The 18,541-nt window shown below is 35.2% G+C and overlaps 1 protein-coding gene across 4 annotated transcripts in view; it reads right to left on the bottom strand.

The window, feature by feature from the left end:
• The window catches only part of AGL (amylo-alpha-1, 6-glucosidase, 4-alpha-glucanotransferase), a 36,502-nt gene that overhangs the window by 4,423 nt on the left and 13,538 nt on the right, over nt 1–18,541 (bottom strand). For 2 of the 4 annotated variants that reach the window (XM_014939291.1, XM_014939293.1), the window contains exons 12-33: nt 18,148–18,335; nt 16,472–16,595; nt 15,726–15,889; nt 15,094–15,195; nt 14,638–14,790; nt 14,407–14,557; nt 13,136–13,260; nt 12,913–13,025; nt 12,652–12,786; nt 12,008–12,138; nt 11,296–11,432; nt 10,606–10,739; nt 9,310–9,485; nt 7,451–7,553; nt 6,005–6,230; nt 5,436–5,547; nt 4,921–5,056; nt 3,035–3,147; nt 1,670–1,881; nt 988–1,085; nt 365–452; nt 141–274 (exon numbers count right to left, since the gene is read on the bottom strand). In XM_014939291.1, the coding sequence (XP_014794777.1) occupies nt 141–274; nt 365–452; nt 988–1,085; nt 1,670–1,881; nt 3,035–3,147; nt 4,921–5,056; nt 5,436–5,547; nt 6,005–6,230; nt 7,451–7,553; nt 9,310–9,485; nt 10,606–10,739; nt 11,296–11,432; nt 12,008–12,138; nt 12,652–12,786; nt 12,913–13,025; nt 13,136–13,260; nt 14,407–14,557; nt 14,638–14,790; nt 15,094–15,195; nt 15,726–15,889; nt 16,472–16,595; nt 18,148–18,335 (3,055 nt within the window). Of the gene's footprint in view, nt 1–140; nt 275–364; nt 453–987; nt 1,086–1,669; nt 1,882–3,034; nt 3,148–4,920; nt 5,057–5,435; nt 5,548–6,004; nt 6,231–7,450; nt 7,554–9,309; nt 9,486–10,605; nt 10,740–11,295; nt 11,433–12,007; nt 12,139–12,651; nt 12,787–12,912; nt 13,026–13,135; nt 13,261–14,406; nt 14,558–14,637; nt 14,791–15,093; nt 15,196–15,725; nt 15,890–16,471; nt 16,596–16,953; nt 17,078–18,147; nt 18,336–18,541 lie in introns of all 4 variants that reach the window. The other 2 variants (XM_014939294.1, XR_001411645.1) reach the window with 2 other exon arrangements.

Genomic DNA, 18,541 nt, shown 5'->3' with positions numbered 1-18,541 from the left:
AAGAGACCACATAGCTGTAAACTTTACACATAGAAAACAGATGCTGTTTATAGTATAGATCTGTACTTTTACATGCAATTGGATAGTGGATACTATTAGCTTGAATGAGTATCTTAAATCTGTGTTAGCTGGTGTCTTACCTTTCGAGGTGAACATAGTGGCGAGAAAGAACATTCTTAATCATAACTACGGTTTTTGCATATATCTCCGGACCAATCAACTTGGAGAAGTACAATTTGGCACGAAGAAAATATCCAATCGGCCACAGCCATTCCTAAGCAAAGAATGAAAATAGATTATTATTATAGCTATCAGTTTGAAAGGTGACAGCACTTTTTCTAAAGTTGAAGAAACTGGATCTTACAGGTCCTTGGTGATAATTAAAACCTCTGGCTACATTATAGTTGTCATTGTCAAGCGCATTATCATATACTCCACAGTAAACCATATCACTGCAAGGAAAAGAAAATAAATTATGCTAACAAAGCCTTAACAAAAATGATACATAAAACCAGAAAGCAGAAGTGAACCAAAATTTTTTCATGGCATTTACCTGGTCTCCACCAGGTTCTGTATTTTATGTGATAATGGAATTCCAAATACAGTTCAAACTAGTAGGAAAATGGTTATGTCTTGGAATGACTTGAATTCATAATTTTGCCCTCATGCTTTTACTCAAAATGTAGTGCTGTGCACTGTATCGTATGTAAGTAGATATCAACATACAAACTCATTATCTTTCACAATACTAAATGTTACTTGCTTACTCCGTGGCATCCAAAACCACCTAGTGATTGTCTACATGAGTAAAATCAATTGCATGGACTTTTAGAACAGTAAAATAATTGTTCCAGAAGTATTTATTGCAGCCTTATTTCACAGGTATATATGCGGATTTTAACAAAAGAAATACTACCCCCATGTGTTAAGTGATTCCTACTGTCATGTTTTGTAATTGATTTGCACTCTCATCTCTATTGTACTTACTCTGGATCTAAAGTTTTCATGCCTAATGGACCAAGCAGTTTTTCCTCTGCTATCTGCAAAGCTTTCCAGGCTCTCTCAGGTGTGAACAACTCAGGGGCCTAATAAAAGAATAAAGATTTAATGAGTGAACTCTGCACATGTACACATGTAAGACTGCGTATACAAATGTAGAAGACAACAAAAAGCCTAAATTCTGGATTACTGAATCAACTTCCTGGAACCTACAAGTCAGAGTAAGCAAGAGGACAGAAACTATCCAGTGATTTTTTTTTTTTTTTTCATTTTCATTTTATTTTAAATACACTTGTCAAGCATTATTACTGAAGCTTTTTACAAACCCAATAAAGACAACAACCTGCCCATGCATTTAGCTAATTTGACAGGAAAAGTGGCCTCCCAGACCTAACCTTAAAAGACATTCTGAATACAGTGGACATTACAAATTTATCCTGGCTACACCACATAGCAGTTTCATTTAGGCAAGTCCTGTCAAGGATGTATTTTTAGGAGATACTCCAAGATGGACCAATATGAAAAGCATGGAAAATAAAAGCTTTCAAGAAGTTACTCTAAGTAATGCATGTTCCCTATATAATGCCATGCAGATGAACCTTACAATGCAATCTTAGTTCAATAATAAAGAAAAGTTTAAGTGCAAGTGCTTTCCCCCGGCCCCACTTACCACAACCATTGCTATTGTAAAATTTGGCCTGAGCTGGTAATCACACCATGGACTTGAGGCTCCATAGCTGTCCTTATAAATTCCACGTTTGTGAACGAGAGTTGGATGTTTCTCATTAGGATCTGCTGGGTTCTCAGAGACAAAGAACAGCCTTTCAAAGTGTCCTTGAATTTTTCTGTTCCACTCATCATACGTGATAGTCTCCTCCTTTCCTGCAAGATGTTACAGACAGGTTTTATTTTTTGGATACAGCCATGGTGGTAACACTGTAAGTATGTTAATGTCTATTTTTACTGTTTTGCTTATTGAAGTTTTACTTAAGATACTCCTAACACAATAAAAGCCTTACTAGCATTGCAAAAAGTTATTTTCTAGGAGTTACACTGCAGATCAACATATCCACAACTTTTTTTTTTAAAAAACAAAATTTTCTACCTTGCAGTTAGCTTGGAGCAAACAGTATGAGGTACTGTGATCTATAGCAAATATTAAGTTTAAAATTTATAGTTAACATTTCAGCATGGTAACATGTCAACTCTTTTATAGTACTTGTATAAGTACTCTTGCTATTTTGGAGACTTTAGAGGGAGTGTCAAAACATTGGGATAAGCGTTGCTTTTTAAAAGCTTTCTCTTCCTGAATTCCTGACACTTAACACCTTAGCAGGAGCAGACCTAGGATCACCCATCTCCAGCTGATGAGTCCCCATGTTTAGCCAATTCTACAGTTCAAAGGAACAGCTGACTGAAACTAGTGAGACTAGAAAAACATCAGGTTTTAGTTAGCAGGCTTGTGCTAGGGATACCTCCCTGATTGAGATATACATACATCTTAAAAAAGCAATACTTTTATGAAAGAACCAAAAATAGTAAAGAATTGTACATTAGTTTTATACTAGGTGAGTACAAGAGTATTACCCTTTTTCCTTAAACTGCAATTGGAGTATAGCAAAAAGGATTACACTACCAAAACTGAAATGGGGCGGGGGGAAGAAAGGTGTTGTGTCCTTTTACTTAGCATTCTTGTAATGAATGATGTTTCATCATAATATATAACAATCCTATCACTTATATCCATTTTGAGAATTGGATTAGGCTCCAAAATTGCTTTGTAATCCACTCTTTAATGCATAGAATAAGATATCTGAAGTTTTGACAAGACAGTATCAACTCATAATACATTTTTTTGCAGAAACATGAGATGTTAATCATACAGGATACCTTCCTAAGTTTTTTTTTTTTCCTTTTTCCCCTAAACCTTCTTGATTAGTTTGATAATCATCCCTTGTGTTATATGGCTACCATGTCATCATTTTCGTTATTCTTATACTTCAGTAGTACAATTATGAGATATGCCTGGTTTTACCGTGTCTTTTTACAGTGACTCCATGGAATGGAAACACATTTTTCCTAGATAATTCCAGCAACCAGCGAACAGTCGACTTGCACAGGCCAACAATTTCCACAGCAGAGCCATCTCTAAAATAATGATTTAAAAAAGCCAGGAATTACTTAAGAAGGCTATTAAAGTTCAATAAGTAACTGAAAAAAAAAATAATCTGTATCTTATTTAGACACTTTATTTTTCCCTATTCGGCTACTATTCCCCTATTTCTTCTGTAGAAGCATCTACAGTATTGCAGTTTTGTGAATAAGTGCTCCATCATCATCACTACTGTCATGATTTTCTAAACTTCAGTCATACCTCTCTCACCCATATTCTCTTGAAAATGAAGAATCCTCAGACATTCCAGTCTCTCCTTACAAGGCAGCTACTCCATCCCTTTGAGTTTTAGAGAATGATAGAGAGAAGGGCAGCTATGTCCTTCTTGAGACCAGCACTATTACACATAATGCTCAAGATACAAGTGCATCTTGCATGTGCAGGGTTTCACAAAGAGGAAGATGTGTGCCCTCCATCTTGTTCTAAAAACCTTTACTGATGACACCCAGTATTAGTATTTTTTATTAGCTTTTTTTGGCTGCTGCTGTATGCTAAGATATGATTTCGGAAAGCTACCAGTGACACAGATTTCCTTCCTGTGTTGTAGCTCAGTTTTGACAGATTGTGTAGGCACGGTTTAGACTAGACACGTATCTTAGCTTTAGCTGAGGATCGCTGAAGCTTATCTGCCACACTCAGTTTTATAGGGTACTTTTGAGTTTCATGACTTAAGAATAAGAAAATAAGCATAAGCAGACTTTGTCAATTTACTTTTATTTAGATCAGTAGGATTCCACCTGATGAAGAATTAAGGGAAGAAAGGGTGGAAAACACATCAGCTAACAGTCACGGAATGAGCTTGATTGTAAACTGGCTAACAGATACTTTTTTTCTGTACAACACATGAAATTTAAAGTGGTATTATCATACCCAGCTAATTTGCAGAGATTTAAGATAATTTTATACCAGTGATTTAGAACATGAAAAAAAGGATCAGCCCCAAAAAGCTTGACCCTCTGATGTTAAAACTGTATTCAATACAGAGGTTCTCATCTGCACATGCATTTTGGTAACTTAAGTAATAATTCTGCCAGAATAGATTACTCAAGTCAGAAGTGAAGCACTAAAATAAGAACTAAATGCACTTCTTGGACTTGCTTCTTTTTTCAGGTGATATTCAGATAATCACTATATGCATAAATTTTATATTCTATCATATTGATTTTACGGCCTACTTGACGGACAAGGCCCTCAGGTACCTCAGCCTCTCTTGGTTCCCAGTTAAATGCCTGACTTGTCAAGCAAAACCAATGCTTTCCTCCAGTTCTGACCCAGAGATGGCAACTGATTTGAAACTGATACTGTACTAAACTCAAGCAGGAATGCCTGCAGCAGTTTGCTGGCACATAATAAAGAGCTTATTTTTAAAATATTAACAAGTATTCAAACAACAAAAGAATTATCAATAGATATCCCCTATAATAAGCCTTAATAACCAAGTACTGCTAGTACTACAAGTATACAATTTTCCCTAAATTACATTTTACTACTTGAATTAAAAAGTTGACTCCTTGCATGGAGCTAAGACCATGCCAGAAGCTGAGGGGTTCACCTGCTAAAAACACACCTTTTTTTCTTCAAATGAGCAGAAAGAAAAAAATGCCATTAACATTTTAGTACACAGAAACATTGAGAACATTTGAGAGATCACTTCTCAGATGTGTTAATGGAAGGCATGGTAGGTCTGCAGAAGAATTTAAGTTAAAAAAATAATAAATAAATTCCCCTCAAAAGACTGGTTTTTTTACCTTGGAGTAGCTGGAATTCCTTTGTTGCGAGCTTTATCACTCTCCCCCATTTTATCCATCCAAGTCCCACAATTGAAGCGGTTCCCTCCAAAGACAAAGCCAGTTTCACGGTCAACACCTGCAGTTACGTTAAAACCTGCCAAGCAAGAATATCACATGTGAAGTCTATATTTTAAACAAAACAAACCCCCAAGCTCCACCCCCCCCCAGCCCGAGCCTCCTAAATAAAACAAAAAAACTTCCAAACAAGATCTGAGGTGGGTTTCTGAAGGCAACGATACATTTTAAGCAAGCTTTTACTTAAAGATAACTTGTACCACAACATAAAAACAGTTGCTGATAATAAACAATAAATTAGGCACTTTTAAAACATTAAATGTGTTTGAAATAATATAGTTTTAGTTGCATTAAACATAATTAATTTTTGAAAAGTATACTTAACAGCTAGAGGAAAATAAGTATAAAATATAAACGCCATCTTTTGAATTGCAGAGCTAGTGTTCTGTATCTGTTACCTTCATCTCTCATGTTTTGATCTATCTGCGGACCAGCATTCCTTTCTCGGAAGTTTATGCCTTCCATGTGTCGTTGCATTGCTTCCTGTATTACTTCATAAAGTGGCTGATCCTAGATGGATTGCATGTTAGGATGATATGTGAAAGGCAAGATGAAAAAACAAGTAGAAAGGCTCTAATGTGCAAATAATAGCAATTCTTAGCCTTTAGTTTATGATACTTCAAAAGAAAAGCATCTAACATTTTTAGTAGCATCTTTGTCAATAGCAATACATAATATACAATTTTTAATATAAACAGTTTTTCAAGACAAAAAGTAAAGAAAAAAATTATTAGTAAAGCTGATGTTTTTTTTTCCCCTCCACCCCCACTCCCCTGGCAACTGTCTAATCGTATGATACAGATGCAGTGATAAGTTCCTAAAATTTTGAATTCTTGCACTATAATCAACTTTCACCATAAGCAACAGATAGCAAGATAGCAACATGTTCTTGTAGCTAGAAAAATTATATCCTTTCATCAAAATTCCATAGTTGTGTTAAATACTTAAAATCAGAAATGATCTTTACCACAATGCCTGCAGGCTGAGGAGAAGAATCATCTCCTGGGTACATCCTAGAAACAGGACACCTGAGAATGTCTAACCCATTTGGTACAATTTTACAGTAGTCCTGGATACACTGAAGCCACCACCATACAGCATCACGACAGTTGTATCTGGCATGTGTCCCCTGGCCAAGCAGATTGGGAATGAGACCATGTCTTAAAGTCCCACCAAATGCTAAAATGATGTTTCTGGAACAAAAGAAAAAACACAGTCTTGACTATTTACTTTCAAGGCCATTACTGGACCAAGCATTAAGTACAAAGCATACAACTTTACCTTAATAGCAATGTAAGTCAAGGGGACAAACAGGATCTTAAAGATAGATGCCAAAAGTTTGCTGTTGAAAGCTACAAATTACTTCGTTTAGCATGAACTTCTTTTATACTAAAAGGCCATCTATTTCCTACAAATTCCCCAACATGAATAGATTTACATCAGTTTGTACAAAACATACAACATCTGCTAATATGGAAAAGCTAGTTTGCTTTTTCATAGGTAGTGATAAAGAACCTAAAGCCAAGACCCACTCAGATCACAGGGAAGGTTTTTATTGACATTGTTTATGATTACCCTGGTATCCATTCTGATGAGTGGGGTGGAATGGGGACGGAGGGCAGGAGTAGATGGGAATTTCCTATTAAAATACAGAGAGGTGACAGCAACTGAGGTTATGAGAAGTTTCATTTGAGAACTGTTGTGAATACATTGCAGAAAACACAAATTCCAACTAGCTTTAAACAGGAATATAAACATACTAGTAGACTGCAGATCTTACTGCATGAGAAAGGTAATAGTTGGCCAAATGTACGACAGCATAAACACATGATAAATTAAAACAGATTATTTTTAAGTTTGTATCATGTGGTGAGCTCCACCCAAATGAAAAAGATTAATGGAAATATCAAATCAATATATTTGGCTTGTAACTGGCTCATTTATCAGGTTAAAATTTACAAACAGATATCTGATTGTAAGAATCCACTATTATCTAATTTCTACTATCAATAAACAAATACTAGCAGTTACACCCCAAAATTAATTATGACAGACATGCAATCATACCTTTCTGATTAAAAGAGTATTTTCTTTTGCTACCTCAGATGTTTACGTAAATAATTTTGAAATTACTGCTCAGCAACAATGATGCAAGTACACATGAAACACAATCACTTTAAGGATGAGCAGTAGTGTTCCAGGGGTTAAAACTACATTATCTATACAGACCATCAGCTTCATATCTGTGCCAAGAAAGCAAGTAAGAATCATACAAAAATCTGTCTAGGGCCGTTAAAGTTTTTTACTGCACATCAACTGCTTCTAACAGCTTGTGCGTCATCTCAGTTTGAGAGTGTGCCTTTTTCCTAACTACCTGTAAAACCAGTAAGAACTAAGAGTAAATCAGTCTTACCTTGCTTCTAGATAGCGCCCAGTAACTAACATTAAACCTCTCAGTGCAATAAAGGTATCCCTTCCCCAAGAGCGAAAAATTCCAGAAGAAAAGTGAGGTAAACCTAAAAAGAAATGTTGTTCATCTCATTTATTGATATGGCAGAATTCTCCAAGAACACATGTACATATAAAATAACCAGAAGTAAAACTATATTAATGTTTTTTTTTTTTCGTAGGTTAAGACATTTCGAGTAAACCATTTTCTAGACTACGGTTTTGACAAAATAAAAACTTCATTTTTCAACCATTATCTTCTAGAGTTTCAAGATCACAATGGAATTTCTCATGTCAATAATACAGACATATTTAACTTTTTATTAAATCACTTTATAACTTAACCAAGCACCATCCTTCAATTAAAAAACCAACAAATAAATCAGAAAGAAAACTAACAAAACAAAAAGCCAGGACTATGACAAGATTTATAGCACTTTGTGGACGAGTTTATGTATGAGAACTGTGTCAGAAGCATAAAGAGGCTAAGACTGGAGAACTATCAATTTCTTCAGCCCAAAATTCTTCTGAGCCACTATAAAAAGATTCCCGCTTCTCCTTTCCAGCAGCTTCTAGAACTACATCTTACTGCATACATTGTAACATGTAACTTTAATAATCATTCTGACTGATAAAGCATCATAATTACAACAGTAAGGTCCATCCTTGTCTTTTCTTCCATTTAGTAACTTTTTCAATCTAACAAATGAGAAATTCTATATTGTAAAATATCAAAACAGCAGTATGTTGTGCATGTTTCATAGAGCAATGTTTTAACTTCTATCACTTTCTTTTTCAAAATATTTGCTAATACTCAAATACGGCCACAATTTTATAGTACATGGCAACAACACTTGAGAATGACAACTCATGTATGAGTTAAAAATCTCAGACACAACTACGAGTGAATACGTGAAGGGAATATTTAAAACCAAACCCTTTAGCGTAATTAATCTTTAGGACCAATTAAAGAGAACATTGTGCCTCTGTGCTTCTAAGTAACATTAAAACAGGCAAATGGAATGTTACTAAAAACCAGAAACTAAAAGCAATAAATTTCCACAAGAGAAAGACAGACAGCAAAAAAAAAAAGAAAATAAACACTCCAGTGAGACAGATGCCATGGAATCTGTGATACTAAAAGTTTCTATGGTTTCAGAAAAGACATGGGCCAAGTCAGAACAAAAATAAATTCGTTCTAAGCCACTAGACACAGAAGAGAATATATAGACATAGGAAAGCACCCAATTCAAAGACTGCCAGATGCTGGCAGAACATTCAGAGGTATAAATGCTATTTGCTGACTGCTTTTATGCTCTTTCTTTTTGGAGACAGTTTCAGATCAGGCATTCTTTTGGTCTGCTAATGGTTCTTTCTTTTTCTAAGAACTTGTAAACAATAAATTCACCCTGGTACTCTATTACAATTCAGTTCTTAAATTCATGCATAAAAAAAGATAAACTAGGTCCTGTTATGCTAAGTATATTTATCTCAAGTAAGTCATCTGGAAAGAAAGAGAACATATAGGAAAAAGTGGATACAGCCAAAACCGTCTCTAAATAGAGTGTTTATTACCTCCCTGTCGCCCGAGAGTAGTAACAGAATGGCTGTCCCCAAGAAGTACTGCTAGAGAAAGCTCCCATATTTTTAATATGGACAAATGTTTATCTTAAACACAAATTAAAACACGGAGGTAAAGTGAAGAAAATTGCTACCTACATGTTGTAAATGGTTGCTGACATAGGGATCCCAAGTACAATGGATACAATTTTAATATAGTTACCAAAACCAGACTTTTTTTTTTTAAATGTTGTCCTCACTTACCAGCTGCCAAGGACACACAACACTGTTCTTTCTCATTTGTAATCTCATTCAGCCTATAGGGAACATCATGTAAGGAAGGAGACAAATCTGGTAGACAAGAATATTTTCCTATCCCACACATCTGGACTGAACCCATGGAAAGGTGTTTAACAAATGTTGATCCATTCTGCACAAAGCTGTAATTTAACATAATTAAATTAAAATAACTTTGCATTCAGCAATATGTCTATAAAATTTAGTCATTTAAAGAAGACTATTATAAATATTATGCATAATAAATACAATAAACTAACAATATTAGTATTTTACATTAACTAATTTTGTACATAAGCTTTAATTTTTAAATGACATTTTTTCCCCAAAAATAAGTCCCCAAAGTTAGCCTTAAATATTTATTAATGCCAGTGGGAATGTTTAATGTCAAATATCTCTAGGGAAAACAAAAGAAAATTGGTTTGGTTTACTTGATGCATACAGACAGACCTAAGACCTCAAAAATATGATAAGAGATATTTTACTATGAACAAACGCTTCTACCAAACCTAGTCAGTATTTTTAAAGATTGCCACATTCTTTTATATACATATAAAAATTGTAAATCAATAAATTGGTTAACGATTGTCTAAAATAACGGAACCCGCATTCCTGGCTAGTTAATCTCCAAGCATTTTCCTAAAATATACTACTTTCCACCTGATTTCACAGCCATGCCAAATTCTATGCCTGTTTTAACATCTATATTTTTACAAAGCAATACTGGTTTGTTCAGAATGTTCAGAGCTAGAATAAAGCCTCCACAAAATCAACCTGCTTTCCTCTTTCCAGAAACAAAGGAGAAGCAGACACTGGAGATTAAACAGTTATTTCAAGAACTAAGCAGAGTGCTCAGATAATGAAGACTATTTAGCTGTGTCAGAGAAGGAATAGTGAACAAAGCATGAGCATCAAGTACAAGCTGGTATTTTCTTTAATCCCTGAACTTTAAGGAATCACTGCAGTTGTACTAGAATTATAGCAAAGAAGAGTTTCTGAAGCCTGACAAAGAAACGCTGGCTTAAGGTTTCCTTCTGCTACTGCACAATGCCAACAGTAGTTAGAAATTCAAACCCTGGATAGACATCTGAACTCTCAGCCTTTCAAAGCACCACTGTCAGAAGTGATTTGATACTCACTACTAATTTTACTCTTTTACACTGGACGAGTATGAAAATATTCCAATTACATTCTCCAGCAGATAAAACTTAAAAGGTGCAAGTATATACAGATACCTCTATAGCTGTGATATGCCAAGCATACCTAGACATCTGACGCCATCCCGCATCCAGAAGGGTTGTGTACGCACCCACTAATATGGCATCAAAGTAACATGGGATGAGGTAACGTGGAATTCTCTTTAGGTAGACAAACATGGCCTTCAACCATTTACCAACCTATTAAAATACAATATAATTAGAACTTGGTAATATTAGGGTTCAAAAACCAGTGCTTTCAGGATCCACCTACTTAAAGTATTTGTCACAGGTATTGTACATTTATTACACCCCAGTTATGCTTGGCCACCTGTTACATCTCAGTAATTCCTATCTTCTCTGTGTTTGAATGTGCAATCTTACTATAACTGCACCATCATCACATATGCCTCAGTAGTATTTAGGCCCTCTTTTAAAGTACTTACTTAAAAAAATAATAGTTAATTCTTTTTTATTTAAGTAATAAACAAAAAGGGAAGGACCCCTGCAGACCTTTATGTAAGAACTAACAACCCCTCCATGCCCTACATATTTTTCACTTTCCCTGTGCAATCTACTCTTAAACAAGATTAAGGAGAGGGAAGAAAAACATATTAACAATTTACTCTCCTAGAACAAATTCCCTAGACAGGAAATGTTATAGGCAGAATTGATTTAAAAATAAACACATAATTGAAAAGGAAACAAGCTAGTAATTTAAAACACCAAAGTTACCAAATAAATATTTTTTACTCACTTCTGCACAGGCTCCTGCACGTGAAATCAGACGATTACTGACATAATCAATCATCCAGTCTCCAGATCTTAAATTATCACAAAACGGATGACCCAAATCATTCTTTGGTCTAATGTCTGCCATCACTGACATTAACCCTGAAGATACAAACCCAACACTATATTAAAAGACACATCATTATACACAAACAGCAATTACAATTCAGGAGCAAAATGTACAGAGGAACAGATCTTTTAACTGGATTTAACTGTATTACTTCCCTAGATTTGCAGAATGAATTAGAATAAACTCAATTGTAATTTCCTCTGTGTAACAGTTATGAAAACCACTGTGGAATAACTAGCATGATGGAATTCATACATTTGACAGGTCATCAACACTCCTCAGTAATCTAGTCATGCCTACAGTTTAACTGGTGTGACTCTTCACTAGAGGTATATGTATTTTTATTTTAAAAGCAAGGGCATTGGTATTAACACACATATTGAAACTTAATTTTGCAGCCCAGAGAATTGAGAATGAGGGTTCCTGTTTTAGTATGTGATTTCCTGGGTACAACACTGATTAGTAGCACATTCAAGCAAGAAGCAGCTTTACCGGTTTTTATCCAAACAATGGCACTGACCATGCAACAGCATTAAGGTATGATCTACATTGAGCAGCTCTATTTTACTTTTTTCTTGACAAAAAAAAATAACACTGAAAGTATTACCTTGGAGGCCTGCATACTTCAGCGGTGACCAGTTTGGTATATTGTAACAACCTCCACCATCTTCCTGTTCTTCTGCCTCACACCTATACAGTACTTGATTTAGGTCAGCCAAAGTTAGTTTAGAAGCAATACTGAAAAAACAGTGGAGAAAAAAGAATTCCCAAACCCAAAAGCAACATTAGTAGGGAAATAGAGAAAGGCTTTCACAAACAATTCTAGTTTCAGACTTACATTAAAATAATTAAATATATGCAACTCTCTCACATCTTAAATCTTGGACATTAAGAGCCTGATTTTTCAGATGTTCTGAGATGTTCTGCTCAAATGTTCAGTATTTATTTAGCAACACAGTATTAAGTATAAACCCCAAACAATCATACCCCAACACGGATGAGCACTCCAGGTGAGTAAGTCTACTTTAAGCAGCAGTTAACCAGAACGTGAAAAAAAGAGCCTGGGAAGTTTTTAAGTATTAACGCTGCTTAGTATTATACACATAACAAGAATATCTCAGAGCTTTTATTGCACTCTGACAATCTAAATCCATCTGTAGTAACAGAAAACCCGCCTTGTTTTGAGTTTACAGACTCTTTGCTCCCACTGTAGTGCTCTCAGTTCTATTCAGAAAGTTAAAGAATACTCACGAAGAAAATAATGTTTTTAATATAGGTGCTGAATGATCATCAGGAAGACTTCCAGATTTAAAATGAGGACTGAACTGGACCAAATGATTGCGGAGTACACCAACAGCCTCTTGCGCCTTTGGGTCAAGACTAACTCTGTAAATATGAATGCATAACTTACAGATATGTAGCACTTACAACAGCTATTCCCAAGTCTCAAAACAAAGAATTCTATCATTCTATTTTAACTAACACAGCAATTTGACAATTATAATAACGTACCTGAATACTATTACACTTCCCGGTGTTAATTTTTCAAATTCTATTTCTTGAACAAATTCATTTGGCCCTTTTATGGCAGTTCCAGCTTGCTTTATAATTTTACTGTCTTTAATCTTAGAAAAGAAAACACATTTGCAACTGAAATTCAGTGTCTTTTTTTCTAATATAGTTACCACAAATTACAAAATACTACATCAGAACATGGGTGAAAGAGGGTAATCACCTGGATATGCTCCCTGAGTTCCATTGTGAAATTAGGCAATCCATTTATAAAGCGTTGATCTCTCTTGTAAGGACCAGCACTTCTCTCAATAGTCCTAGCCTCAAGTACTACTTCTTCTATTTTTCCTAAGAGGAGTTAAATCATGGTGCAGTTGTGAAGATACATTTAAAGCGATTCTTTTGAAAACAAGGAGCAAAACTTAAAACTAAAAACCTAAATATTGAAAAGACAAGTCTCAGTTGTTGTACAGCTAAAGAACAACCAAATATGACAAAACATGGGGAAGCACTTTAAATATCCTGTGAACATCCATTACACATTCATTGGCTGAATTGTATTTAAAACTGCAGTGTTGTTATTTTGTAATAAATTGAGCATAAAAATCAGTCAACAATTAGTGAATTACAACCTTTTACTGATCACCAGCTCTATTAGTTTCCTTATTATCTTTTAGGAGACTGTATTAGATTGGTTTCCAAACTGCAGCTACAGACCATTTCTCTCAAAAGTGTAACAACTTATATTATTATTCAAATACTCCAATTTTCTCTATCCTTTCAGCAACCAACAAACCAAGGTATACAAGTCTTGCAGCCACTTGTAAATGTCTTTATATTATGTAGCTGACTTTAAAACAGGCACACACAAGCACACCAAGAAATGAGGATACCTAAAAAGCCAGTTTGGAAAGCTTCTCTTCAGAAGCATGGCCAGGTAACACGTAGAAGTTGTTACACTTTGCTACTATTAAGTATAGTAAATACTTTACATATTAAATTAATATTATGTATGTATTACCTATATATTCTCTTTATATTACCTTATGCAGTACAATGTTGTTTCTTAAGGTGTATTTTAAAACCACAAAATCAGCCATATGTAAGAAAGCTGAATAGCAATGGCATTGACAAATGATTTTAGCTTATTTTCAGGTCTAAAACTTAATAAATAGTAAACCTCCCAACTCTGTACAATTAACCATACTGCTCTTAACTATTTGTTACCAGGTTACAGTAAATAAAACTGCACCCTCATGGGGAACTTATAGCAGGAAGTATACTCAATATAAATTCCTTGGAAAATCCTAGCAAGGTAAGTTTGTTATTGTTTCTTTAACCACTTTTGGTGCATGTGTGTTAGTACACATAAAAGGAGCATTATATACTGAGAATTCTCATATTGATTTTATGTGTTTCAAGTTAGAAAGTATGGAACCAGAATAACTTGAATGTTTTGTACTCCTGACATCTGTTGAAAAGAAATCTGATTACCTGGGATACACATTTCAGGTACTTCATTACTGTAGAACGCAGTTTTAGGATCCCTGAAAGCAGTTCGACTTACAGCCACAACAGACTGGTGTGTGTTAGGACAGTGTCTTGTCACTGCTACTATATCTTCATCAACTTGATCTACATACACCTAGAAAAGACATATCATTACAACTGTGCTCACTCAGAACATAAATATGGCGAAGTTGCAATGTTACCCTCACTTCTTGCCTGATTAAAGCCTTTTGCCCCGAGCTCCTGATGCAGCCTGTTCATGGCCAGCCTTCCTGCTAGAATTCCTGTCTGGAAATTAACTTCACCAGGAGACAGTAGTGCTGCTGGATTCCATTTTGAATAAAACCTCTCTTCAGACACTACAGAGATCTGTAAAGAAATTAAGACTTAAGCAAGTATCAACTACTCTGGGAGATCTGTAAAGAAATTAAGACTTAAGCAAATATCAACTACTCTGGAAAAAAAAAAAGGCAAAAAACCAAACAAAACAGCTGTAGGTCTCAACTACATAATCAATTCAATTCGTTTCATATGAAATTGCAGAATTCAAAGTAATGCCAGCTAGTAAACTGCTTGGAATTTCAAGTAAACAAAGTTAAACTTTATTCTTGTTCTAGGACATACATTTTACATTTTTAAAAGTAACTTAGGAGTTAAACTGCAGGCACATACCTGGTGTGGTACTAGTTCATCATAGCCTTTGGTGCTTCCTGTAGCACAGCATGCCATGGAAACAATCATTGCACTAGGAAGAGCATCATATGCAGATCGGTGCTAGATTAAAAAATAAATAGGTAGTAAATAGTGAATCTGAGACATAATTAATCCCTTCCTATTCAGCATACTCAGTTTAAGAGAGGAATTGCTAATCGCATGATCATCATTTTCTCAATCACAATAGAATTATCGAAAAAATTACCACACACACACTAACAAAAGCAACTTAAGAGAAACTCTCAAAAATAAGTTCCCATCATTCTCTCTCATTCTCTCCTGTAAAACAGGAGCTTAGGAGAACAGGTTAACAAGCGGAGACAGAACCACTCATAGTAGCTGGAATGAAAGACTCAAACCAGCTCATTAAGTAGCTTTATATACTTTTTCCCTTGAAAGACAAGAACTTGAACATCAGAGGGAGATGTTATAAAGTTTTATTCTCTGCACTAAAACTTGAAGACATGAAACCTTTTCCTAAATATCACTCAAGAAAAAAAATCTAGATTGCACCAAGCCCTTCCATGGTTCACAAATATCAATTCAGAAAACAATAAATATAAACTTTGGATTTAGGTTTAGGTGCTCACCTGAATTGGACATTCATTGTCATGTGTAATATCCATAAACAGTGCATGAGCAATAGCTGGCATCAAAGGCCTCAAACGCGGCTGAACAAAAGAGCCAACAGGTTCACCTCCAAAACGATAAACTAACCTTCCCTCTTCATGGCTATTATAAGCAGTCATTGCCTCTAAAGAACAAAATAAGTAAGTGTTTGCATAAGAATAACTACTGTAGAATACAACATACACAAAGATGTTAATGTAGCATTTTACAGTTGTTAGTTTGTTGTGCTCAATCATTAAAAAAAAATAAAATCACACATATAAGTATACACTCCAATGTAGATACATAGCCTTGGGCTATTCTATTTACTGTAACATATTAAGGTAGAGAAAGCTAAGGAGGAAAAAGGGAGAAAAAAGCAGAGACCTGAAACTTTCTCATAGGCTTTAAGAAACTCATGCAACAAAAACATCAGACATGATGCAGCACTTGCATAGCAGAACTGTGCCACCACCTCTTCTTCTCTTGCTACAAAGAGAGTGAAATATTTAACCTTCTGTAAACTAATGCAGGATGCCTTCTCTTATTTCACAGCTACTACTGTATTTTTTGCTGAGTATCAAAAAAGTCACAATAAAAACCTGCACTTCTGATTACACAGAGTATGAAATTAAAAGTGCATGATCCGGAAGAAACCTTTTCCTTGGAGAAAGCACGTCATCTATAATCTCTTGTTGGAAAGAGGCCACACACACAGGAAGCCTACCTCTTATTAAGGAGGTAATGCCCAGCCTATTCACAAAGATATTGTCCAGCTCCTCATTTCCTGTGAACAGTTCAGCCACTACATACAAATCGGCTCGCAATTTTCTAGCTGTGTCCAGCATGTACTGCAAAAAGCACAGCCAAAAAAGCCACAGAAAAGGGAAAGGTAGATACAAAAAAGGACAAGTTTCAAAGCTAGGCAGGGATCGGACAATAGGAAAACGCCATGCAAAGACAAACAGAAAGCCAAAATTAAGGAACAAAAAAAGTTGTTACACAGAAGAGGACACACAAACATAAGCAAAATCAAGAATTAGCATACAGCACAGGAGAAGTTAAATAGAACGTGAAGAAGAAAAGGTAATTGCATAAGCAAAGAACATGAATATGTAAGGAAAAAAAAAAGCATACCAATGTTAGTTCCACATTAAAACTCCAAACCATACATGACAATCCTACATAATTTTCAACTGCTTATTGTACCTCTAATCAGGCTGGTAATTCCCAGGCGGTTGACAAAAACATTGTCAATGTACTCACTGCCCGTGAAGAGTTCAGCTATCACATAAAGATTAGGTCTGACTGATCTGGCTGTTGCTAGCATCTCCTATAGATCATAATACATTTAAATGCAAGACGTCCATTGTCAGCTTTGCATATGCAACCATTAACACCACAACCAAACACAAATGAGTTGTTCTTATATACAGTTCATTAAGAACATTAATAACAGGTAACATTCATAAAACCGTATTTATGTTTTACTAATATTATTAATGGACTGAGTAATTCTAGGAAATTCCCTGAAGACCTTAAGATAATTACAAGTTTGTTTTTAAACAAAACCTTAACTCAAAATGCAAGAACAAAGGCTGGATAAAAGAGATATCTGTTAAGGTAAAAAAAAAAATCTGAGGATTTGCCTTTAAGCCTTTGAAATTGTCATTCCAAAAGCAGTAAAAATAAATGAAAGAATAGCAGAAGTTTTGAAATGGCTGCATTTAAGAGCCACTTAAAACTTTTGAATGGACAAATCAACTTGTTTTAGAGAGCTCTTCATAGATTTAGGTAAGCTCTGAAACCAAGCTATGACTAAGTACTAACAAGCTGCACTACTCCAATCTATTTAAAGCTAATTTACTAAGTACAATTTCTGGTTGTAGTCAGCTCCATGGCAAACAATAAGCACTAATGTTAGCAGTAAGCTTGCCAGGCTAAACTTTTTGCAGGTGTTCTTTGCCAACTTTTAAATTCTGGGAAGTAAAACACTTCCTGTTTAATTCAGCAAGAGGAAAATATGTATGGCACAGAAACACTAAGACTTTCAACCAAGTGTTGGCAATGACCCCAGCTACAACTGACATGCTGGATACTGGCATTCATTGCACTAAGTCCATAGCTATGTGAAGGAAATGTTAGCCAGGACCATCTGCAACCGCAATATTTCAGCTAAAGTGGAGAACTAAAAGATACAATAGCTGCACCCCTCTACTAACCATTTAAAGTAGCTGAACCCATACCTAAACACCACCAGTCATGAAACCTTCTTTATGTTACGAGGAGGATTCATTCACACCTGAACTCTGTCATGTAGATCCGGCAGATTTTGTAGCAACTGTGCAGGACTTATTTCACAGATAGAAGCTGCTTTATAATAAACATGCTTAATTTTCATACCTCAGCTACATGAATAGGTGTTGAGTGACAGTTGTCAAGACGAACACCGTGGAAATATTTGGCAGTGATTTCAGTGTATTTTTTCATATGTGCCCAGAGGTATGGACAGTCTTCAGGTTTATTACCATAGCGTAGTTTCACACTGTCGCCCCAACAAATAAGCTCTCTTCTCAAGTAAACGTTAGAACCTGCAAGAGAAATTCACTATAGTGTGTATATCTATTACACAGAATGTACACCAGAATGAAAACGTTGTATTTAATTTTCTATTGCTGAAGAGTAGGAGAACACTGTGATGAAGAATAACAATTCTAGCAATAACCACAGCAACTCAGAATCTATAATACACCCTCACAGATATATAATTTCAGACTACTCCAAGGGAATATTTAAC

The sequence above is a fragment of the Calidris pugnax genome, unplaced genomic scaffold (assembly GCF_001431845.1).
Source record: "Calidris pugnax isolate Ruff unplaced genomic scaffold, ASM143184v1 scaffold18, whole genome shotgun sequence".
Classification (NCBI taxonomy): Eukaryota; Metazoa; Chordata; class Aves; order Charadriiformes; family Scolopacidae; genus Calidris; species Calidris pugnax.
This window is presented reverse-complemented; position numbering and strand designations above follow the sequence as displayed.